The sequence below is a fragment of the Syzygium oleosum genome, unplaced genomic scaffold (assembly GCF_021117445.2).
Source record: "Syzygium oleosum isolate NSW1041296 unplaced genomic scaffold, Sole_v2.1 Sole_v2.08, whole genome shotgun sequence".
Classification (NCBI taxonomy): Eukaryota; Viridiplantae; Streptophyta; class Magnoliopsida; order Myrtales; family Myrtaceae; genus Syzygium; species Syzygium oleosum.
In genome coordinates, this window is record NW_026607492.1 from 4,577,887 (window position 1) to 4,587,637 (window position 9,751).

At 48.1% G+C, this 9,751-nt stretch overlaps 2 protein-coding genes across 2 annotated transcripts; one reads left to right on the forward strand and one right to left on the reverse strand.

The window, feature by feature from the left end:
• Positions 1 to 546: 546 nt before the first annotated feature.
• LOC115685242 (subtilisin-like protease SBT1.5) lies at positions 547 to 3,677 on the reverse strand. The gene has a single exon (XM_030610278.2). The coding sequence runs from the start codon at positions 3,424 to 3,426 to the stop codon at positions 1,072 to 1,074; it is 2,355 nt and encodes a 784-aa protein (XP_030466138.2). The 5' UTR covers positions 3,427 to 3,677; the 3' UTR covers positions 547 to 1,071.
• Positions 3,678 to 8,229: 4,552 nt separating this feature from the next.
• LOC115685758 (uncharacterized) lies at positions 8,230 to 9,246 on the forward strand. Its single transcript, XM_030610868.2, has 2 exons — positions 8,230 to 8,268; positions 8,458 to 9,246. The coding sequence occupies exons 1-2, from the start codon at positions 8,230 to 8,232 to the stop codon at positions 9,244 to 9,246; spliced, it is 828 nt and encodes a 275-aa protein (XP_030466728.2).
• The last annotated feature ends 505 nt before the right edge of the window (positions 9,247 to 9,751 follow it).

A 9,751-nucleotide genomic window follows, 5' to 3' on the forward strand; every position in this document is an offset into this window, starting at 1 on the left:
CGTTTGAAAATTCAAAAAATAGTTACGTATCTTCTGTGACAGATGTGTCGATTTTATTTAAAATACGTAATGAACTAAAGATTAAATCGATTCGATCCGAATATTACTAAGCCGGTTCGGTGCAGAGAAAAGGGTAAAGATGAACGAAAAGTAGAGTTCAAGAATCAAATCGTACGTTGACCGAGAGCACGAGGACAATTTTTGACCTTGCCCTTTCCTTCTTCAAGTCTTGTGACTCTCAAAATTGAAGTTTCAGTCGTCAATTTGAGAGGCGAAATCATACATCCTAATACATACTTTTATAAAAACCTAAAAATAATACTTTATATATCAATTGAGAAGTTATGGACTAACTTTTATTTGAAAGGGCCAAAAATCGATAGACCCAAATGGTCAGCGGCAGCCAGAAAGAATGGGAAAAAGAGAGGACATTATCTATATTCGAATACTATATTATAAGAACTGTTATTATCAATATTAATTTGAAGAGACAATTTGAAAGCCTTAGTCGACCCCACATGGTTCTTTGTCCATATGGACCGTCTCTTTCCTGAAGTAGATTTGTTTCCATATCTGAATTCCTCTCACTAAAAGATGCATGGCCATGAAAGTTACATCGCAATCTCCAAAAGACAATCTCAACATCCACCGCTAGCACTGGGCACATGCTCTCTCCCCCTCTAGCAAAACTCCAAATCAAGTCAAGATCCATCACATTACAACTTAACGCAAAAGAAAACAGACGAGAGAAAATCAAAGACATGTTTCCATCATCCATGGCCACTTTGACTTTTCTCAATCAAACACAGCAGCATTTTTCTGCAAACATTCTTGATTCTTGACTCTTGGTTCTTGATCTTACAACAGACATACAGATACAGATACACCACCCCGCTACCACCCTGCTTTCTAAGCCAGAAAGCTCAAACCCCAAGTGCTGCTCTCATTATACATTCATAGAGATTAAGGAAAGAGAAAGAGAAAGAGAGGAGACGTATAATGCTATAACGAAAAGAGGAAATTACAGGACAGGCAAACCTACAACTTCAAAAACCCCCCAAAGATAGCAAACTAGAGAGGCTGCTGCAATGTCACGACCAGGGGACTAGTGACCGTGTGCTTCCCGTCTGACCATATCACCGAGCCGCTCCTCATGCTGGACCCTCCCGGCGAGAGCTTCACCGCCCTCACTTCGACCCTCACAAGGAAGTTCAGCTTCTGACCAATCCTCCTGAAGGCAAGCTTCTCCGGCTGCACCGTGACCGAAACCCCACGGGGGGGCCTCACGCTGACCCGGTATACCGACTGAGGGTCCCCGACATTAGTGACCATGCGGATGAAGTGGGTCGACATTTTAGGCTTCCCGTACTGCTGGAATGCCACCGACAAGGATGGGTAGTTCAAGTTCCCAGAGTGGCCAGCCCTTTTGGCTCGGCTGCAATCGGCTTTCTTCCTAGTGACAACTTGGATGTTGTTGGCCGTGTAGTTCGAGTTGCATAGAAAATCGACGTAGTCATACGAGTTCAGGTCGTATATCAACCCGGGGTCCATGGCCTTTTGGGGATGGACGTGACCGGCCCCATAGTCCATGACTGTTGAAGTGTTCCCTGAAGACTCATCCAGCATCGTCTCTCCCCTGTTGTCCACGGTATAAGCAGTCGTCATCAGTGCGGATCTTACTGCTGCAGGACTCCATTCGGGGTGTGCAGCCTTCAACAACGCGGCCAGGCCCGAAACATGAGGGCAAGCCATTGAGGTACCTGACAGTATGTTAAACTCCGTCTTGCGCTTATCCGAGGCGACTCCGGAAGGGCCTACATTATCGGGCCAAGCAGCGAGTATGTTCAACCCAGGAGCGATCACATCAGGCTTCAAGATCTCAGGGGACACCGGATTGGGACCCCGAGCAGAGAAAGAAGCCACAACCGGCGCGGGCCGGACTCCCAGCCGAGTCCCCCTGAAGATCACCGTGGCTGTGGGCGGCGACTTCGACTTGGACGCAACCTCGATGTACTTCCTGATCTCATCACCGCCCAATGCACCAACCGCCGTCGCCGGCAGCACATGGCAATCGGCCACCAATCCTTCGCCATCGAAAACCCCGTTCGCCAAGATCATTCCGACCCCGCCTGCTTTCTTCACCACCTCACCTTTGGCGGTCCTCAAATTGATCCCCCTATCACACAACACAATCTTGCCCTTCACAAGACTCGGATCCAAGGACCCCTCCATGCACAGAGATGAGGAGTACCCATCTCCGCCCTCACTCCCGGCATAAATCAATGGATACATACGTCCTGGTGTCAATCCCGGCCCGCCATAGATACTCACACCTGGAATCATCTTCCCATTGCCCAATTTCACATCCGCAGGGAAATCCCTATCGATGGTGCCGGCGCCCACCGTGGTCACCCAGGGCGCGACATTCGTGACCGTAAGCCCCCCAGGGCCGCCGTTCCCCGCGGAGGCCGACACGAACACCCCTGCTTCCTCCGCCCCGAAGGCGCCGATCGCGATGGCATCCAGATAATACGGCACCACCACGCCGCCGACGCTGAGCGAAATGACATCGACCCCGTCGGCCACGGCGGCGTCGAAGGCCGCCAGTATGTCGGAGTCATAGCAGCCCGAGTCCCAGCACACCTTGTAGGCGGCAAAGCGGGCCTTGGGCGCCATGCCAGCGGCCACGCCCCGCGCGTACCCCAGCGTCGAGGCGGGGAACACGTAGCGGCCCGCCGCGATGGACGAGGTGTGGGTCCCGTGGCCGTCGGAATCCCGAGGCGACCGGAACTGCGTCGTCTCGTTCATCTTCCCATTGGTGGCCTCGTACCCATTGCTGAAATACCTAGCCCCTATCAGTTTCCGGTTACAGGAAGTGGAGGGGAACGCCTTACCCGCGACGCACTCGCCTTTCCACTTGGAGGGGACGGGGCCCAGGTCGCGGTCGTTGAAGCTCTGGCGCTCGGGCCAGATGCCGGTGTCGATGACCCCGATGACGAGATCCGACCCGAAGTCGGACTCCTTGAGGAGGCCCGCGCTGTCGCCGGTCTTGAGGCCGAGGAACTGCGGGGAGCGCGTGGTGTGCACGCGGCGGACCTGCTCGGGGATGAGGGCGAGCACGTGGGGGAGGGACCGGATCCTCAGGGCCTCGGAGGGGGAGAGCTTGGCGGAGAAGCCATGGAAGACGGTGGAGTAAGTGTGGAGGACCCGGGTCGGGCCGGGAGAGGGAGACCCAGAAGAGGAGGAAGAGAGGGAGGAGAGGGTGGAGTCGTACCAGTGGGCGTGGGTGGGGAAGATGGAAGGCTTGGCGTCGTGCTGGACTTGGACTATGAAGGTCTTGTGGTCCGACGTGGAGGAAGAGGAAGAGGAAGAAGAAGAGAGTGGGAGGATGGCGAGCAAGACGAAGAAGAGGGAAGGCAGACCCATATCGGGAAGAGAGAGCTTGAAAGGGGAGAGGCGAGGTTTAGAGATGGTGGTGATGGTGGTGGTGGTGGTGGTGGTGGTGTTGGGGAAGTGAGATTTGAAACATGGAAAGTATAAAAAGGAGAGATTTTTTGGGGGTGGGGGTGGGGGTGGTGGTGGGGGGACCTGCCCGGGACGGGCGAGCGCGGTGGCGGTGCACAAGTTGGCCGCGACTGTGGAGGAAAGATAGAGAGAGAGAGAGAGAGAGAGAGAGAGAGAGAGAGAGAGAAGAGTTGCGGTAGAAAGGTGGGGGTGGTGGTGGTGGTGGTGGTGGTGGAGGAGGAAGGGGGAGATTCAAAGGTGGAGTTTTTGTTTGTTTCCGCAGTAGCCTGCTACTGCTGCTGCTGCTGCTGCTGCTGCACCACCCCCCTTGTAACGAGCGAGCACGGAGGATTCGGGGTCGTCCTCGTTAATTTCCCGACATCCACGAAAGCATCCGACTGCTCATACATAATCCTAAAATTAAATTATCCATTTAATATGCTTAATTTAGAATAATACAATTTTCGAATCGATGACTGTACGCGGTGAAATAATTGTGAAAATTGAAAAATTTTGGAAAAGCGGGCGATTTTGCTGAACCGAGTCGCTCGGCGAGTGTTCCCCTCCCCCCACCTCCAACATTCGTCCTTCGTAACCCGGAAAAGATGTTGCCATTCCTGACCAGAGATAAGTCGAAGTCGGTTAGAAGTGGATACCGTATGACGTGACATTGAGAATCGTGATCATAAGGACGATATGGTATGGTCGAGCCGATCTGAGTGTTGTTCCTTTGTTTCGGGACTAAATTTCGAGAAATCCAGTTCCGATTTGCTTAACCTCCGCCGAATGCCCCGGACGACACAGAATGCAAGAATGCGACATAAAACATTCGTCCCGATGCATCGTCGCATTACATTAACGCACTGTCTATCTCATCTCGTCTCGCCTTTACTCTATCTATAGAAAAAGAAAAAATAGTATCGAGCTATGTTCATCGAGAATTAGATCATTCGAAAACTAAAGGACGGGGCTCTTAGAGGTTAGATTATCTAACATCGTTCTCTCCCTTTTTTTTTTTTAATAATCAATGCTGTTGGTGTGCGATTAACTTAATTTTACAGCATTAATTTCACTAAATGCTGGGGTTTTAACTAGAACTTTGTCGTTTAATGCAATGCCAGACGCGGCACGAAGCATCAAACGACAGTGTGGGGAGAGGAGGATGAGGACACTCTGACTCGGCCCCCACGTGTAATCTTTTGTCGACTGGTGTCCTCTTGACCTCTCTTTTTCTTCTTCTCATACCAAGTCCAGAAAAACAAAGATCAAATTGAATTAAATTAATATATTACATTATATTATATTATATGTAAGTACACAATTATGCGGAGACACTTTAGTCCCGTGACAGAAAAATGTCCCCTATTTCTTCAATAGTCCGATTCCTTCGACGTCGTGGACCGAACCGAAGCCCACGAACATGTGAAACTTTTCTTTATTTATGGATGAGTAAACCGAAGGACCTAACATTTTATCGCGAAAATATAATTAAATTTTAAGATTTTCAAAAAATGCAATTGAAATCCTAAAATTTATCGCGAAAATTGCAATTGAGTAATATAACTTAATCAAGTCCTAAGGCTGCGAATGGTAACCATTCTGTTTCTCTATTTCTGTTCCAGAAATAGGTTTGGAACATAAATCTGTTTGGTAACGAAATTCCAATTTCTATTTCTGGAACAAATTTTTGTTCCAGAAATAGGTTTGGAACAGAAATCAGAAGTTAAAATTTTTAGGGCCCGTTTGGTAACGTGCCAAACAGTGAAAATTTCTGTTTTTTTGTTCCCAGAAATAATTTGGGAACAGAAATGCGTTTAGTAAACTTTTTGTTCCGGGCACATTTTTTCAAATATTTGTGCCGAGAAAGCTGTTTTGGAAGAGAAACAAAAAGAAAAAAAGTTGTTTCTTGTTTCTCGGCACAATTTTGAGAAATCAGTTTTTTTCTTTTTTTTTTTTTTTCTTTTCTTCTTTTGTGTTGCTCTTCTTAGGTTGTGGCCGGTCGCGGCCGGCCATAGCCCGAGGCCGCGAGGGCGTCACGGCCCTCGGCGGCCGCCGAGGCGAGGGTCCCCCTGCCGGCGAGGCGAGGCGGACCCTCGCCGCTTGGGCGGCGGCTCACCGTCGGTCATGGTGACTTCGCCAGTGGGTCGTGACGGCGAGGCTCGGCCTCGCCCAGATCCGGGCGAGGCCGACCTCGCCGTCGCGGCGGCCTCGCCATGACCGACCTCGCCGTCCCGACCCACGGCGAGGCTCGGCCTCGCCATGGGTTGCGACGGCCTCGCCATGACCGACGGCGAGCCGCCTCACCCGGGCGGCGAGGGTCCGGCCCTCGCCCTCGCCGGCGGGGGACCTCGCCTCCGCCGGCGGCCGGCGAGGGCTCTGACGCCCTCGCGGCCCTGGGTGGGGCTGTCGCGGCGGCGGCCATGGCTTCGGGTAGAAAGAAAAAAATATTAAACAATTCAAAATATTATTAATAAAAAGAAATTTGTGTGTAGTTACCAAATGCATTTATGTTCTTTTCTATTTCAGGAATAGAAATTTTGGACAGTTTACCAAACGCCTTCAAATGCACAGAAATTGTTTCCGGGCACAGAATAAAAAAAAATCATTTCTGTTCAGAAATAGTTCCCGGGCACAGAATGGTTGTCATGCGCACCCTTAGCTTCTCTATTTCTGGAACAGAAATGAGAAACAAAATTATTTTGTTCTTCTCATCACTTTCTCTCACTACTAGCCGGTCGCTCACCCACCGCCCATCGCCGGCCGCCGCCGCCCACCAATCACCGCTACCCGTCGCTGGCCGCCGCCGCCGGCCACCGTCTCCTGCCGCCACCTACCCTCCTCCCCCTACCAACGGCCTACGGCCGCCACCCACCACCAACCACCATCTCTCGCCGCCACCCGCCTCCCATCCCCGGCCTCCCTCCTCCGGCCACCGCCGTCCACCTCCCACAGCCGGCCGCCGTGGGCCGCCGGCCGCCGCCGCCGTGGCCGCCGGCCGCCGCGGCCGTCTCCGCCGCCACCCGCCTCCCACCCCTCGGCCTCTCTCCTCCCGCCACCGCCGCCCACCGCCCACCGCCAGCCGCCGTCCACAGGCCACCATCTCCCACCATTGGTCGCCCTCCTCCCACCGCCGCCCGCCGCCCGCCGTCCACCGGCCGCCGCCCGCCGTCCACCGGCCACGATCTCTAGCCAGCCGCCATCCACCGGCCACCGTCTCCCGCCGCCGGTCGCCCTCTTTTGGCCGCCACCCACCTCCCACCGCCGGCCACCGTTGGCCGCCGCCCGCCGTCCATCGGCCACCATCTCCCACCGTCGGCCACCGTCCTCCCGCCGCCGCCCGCCTCCCACCACCGGCCACCGTCTCCCGCCGCCACCCGCCCTCCTCCCGCCACCATCCATCGCCCACCGACCACCCGAGAAGAAGAAATTTTGTGCCGTTATCAAACAAATTTATATTTCTGGAACAGAAATTTTGTGTCGTTATTAAATGTATTTTTTTGCTAGGAAACTTCTCCAGGAACAGAAATAGAAAAATCAATTTCTGGCCAGAAATTAATTTCTGAAACAGAATGGTTACCATTCGCAGCCTAATTGGTGCAATTGAGTCCTAAAAATTTGTTAGCATTTTCGTTTGTCAAGTTAGACGTAATTACTAGAATGACTTGATTACATCAACTTGCACTTTCAAAATAAGTTTTTGGACATTCAACAAATTTATCCCTTTTTATTTAATTACATATACTTCGTATTGTAAATTATAAAGCTTCATTATTAGTAATTCCACGTGAGACGATGTGACACACCGGAAATCTGAAGATTTTTTGTCGACCGGCACGTGCGGATGTGCATTGCAAGTTTGCAATAATAATGTTATTCATTTGTCATTGCGTATAAAAACACGAAGTGCATTTTCAATCCCAACATTTTCTGTGAAAGCATGACGTCATGTATTTGGTTGTTAATGAACATTTTGGAGGTGGTGACACTGACCTTGCTCGCCAGTTAATTGGGCGATCAATCGAAAAGATTGATAGTCAGTTTCTGACGTTTACAACTGTTCTAGGGTGTGTTTGTTTTGAAAAATCGAATGATTTGAATAATGTTATGAAATACATGAATGAATATTCATTATATTCAATGTACCTATTATGGCACATTCGTAACCTACATACATGAATGAATATTCAATGTACCTATTATGGCACATTCGTAACCTACATTCTACGTATGAATGCCCATCTCCCTATTCAATGTATATATTCAATACATTGACTTTAATGATATGTGCATCCTTGTTTCCTTATAAATAGGAGCTTATTTTTGGTCATTGGGTAAGAAATCAGATCAGAAGAAGAGAATGAAAGAAGAAAATATACAGTGAAAATAAAATTTCTCCTCTGACTTTCTCTACCATCTTTAGTGTTTATCTACTTTCTCTACTTAATCTCTCTCTATTCTCTCTATTATATTCTTGCAACGCAATATTTTACAACACGTTATCAGCACGAAGATCTACCAATTGAGTAAATAATTTTTGCAAGGTAAGTATATATTCTCTTTTTTTATTAATCAACTTATACTTCATCTTCTTCTATCAATTTTTTTTCTTTTGCTTGGCCTGAAGCCAAATTTCCAACCTAAAAGTATCCTTCTGCTCCTGAAGTGGCGGTGGATATTTGGAAATCCTTCTAATTAATTTAAGGATTCATTTGTTTTGCAAGAATTATGGCAAATATTGAAAAGCCCAAATTCCACATCCTCGAAGTGAGTGGAAATAATTATCTATCATGGTTCCTTGACATGGAAATGCACCTCCAAGGGCAAGATCTTGCTAACGCAATTACAGAAGACGGAACCTCAAATGCAAAAGATAAAGCAAATGCACTGATTTTTATTTGTCGTCATTTGCATGAGAGCCTGCAGACTCAATATTTATCCGTTTGAGACCCTCAGACCTTGTGGAAGAGGTTGAAGGATAGGTATGATCATACCAAGACTGTTATCCTTCCTCAAGTCCTTCCTCAAGCACAATATGACTGGCAAAATCTCAGACTACAAGATTTTAAATCAGTGTCTGACTATAACTCCGCTTTATTTGATATTGTTTCTCGGCTTGAGTTATGCGGTATCAAGCTCACTGATGTGGAACTGTTAGAGAAAACTTTCTCCACCTTCCATGCTTCGAATATTGTATTGCAACAGCAATACCGGCATCGTCAATTTGACACATACTCTGAATTAATTTCTGTGCTCCTCACTGCTGAGCAAACTAATGAATTGCTGCTCAAAAATCATGATCTTAGACCTGCTGGCTCAAAAGCATTGCCTGAAGCACATGCTAACTCTGAGAAAATTACTGGCCATTTTAAGGGCTACAAGCGCAGGCAAGAATATAATCCTCGAAGGGGTGGCAGAAAATTTAACCGCCCTAGGAAATCTAACTTTGGCCCGAATCATGACAAAGAAAAGAAGCCAAAGAAGGTGACTAATGAAAGTATTTGCCATCGTTGTGGCATGACTGGCCACTGGTCACGTACTTGTCGTACACCAAAGCACTTTGTTGATCTATACCAGGCATCTTTAAAAAATACGGGCAAACGTGGTGAATCTCACGCCATTGAAATTAATCCTGCTGCCATAACCACTGTTGAGGCCAACAATATCTCTGTTGGTGGGACTCCTCTTGCTCCTAAAGTAGCAAATGCATCCCTGGATGTCTCTGATTTCTTTGAGGACCTCTGATTACTTTGATGAAGCATCAGACTGGTGGATGACATCTTAGACTTCGAATTTTATGATTCTAATAATTTATTTTCTAGTTGTTTTTCTTTAAATGTATTACCTTTTATTGTTCTTTAATATGGTTATGCAATGAAATGCTTATGAACTTGACATAATATTTATTATTTTGAAATTTTATTTGACCCTATAACTAATATGAAAATTTTATGATACTTGACACCTGAAGTTGTCAACATAAATGCAAATGGAAAACACCGAGAAAAAGGAAGATGTTTGTTTGCTTGATAGTGCATCAACGCATACTATATTTCGTAGTAGACACTTTTTCTCGAGTATGACATTGCGTAAGACACATGTCCATACAATATCTGGTCCTATTCCGATTATTGATGGTTTCGGGAATGCCACAATTGTTTTGCCAAAAGGCACCATCCTGCATATTGAGAATGCATTTCTAAGCAGTAGATCAAAAAGGAATCTGCTTAGCTTTAAAGATGTACGCCGT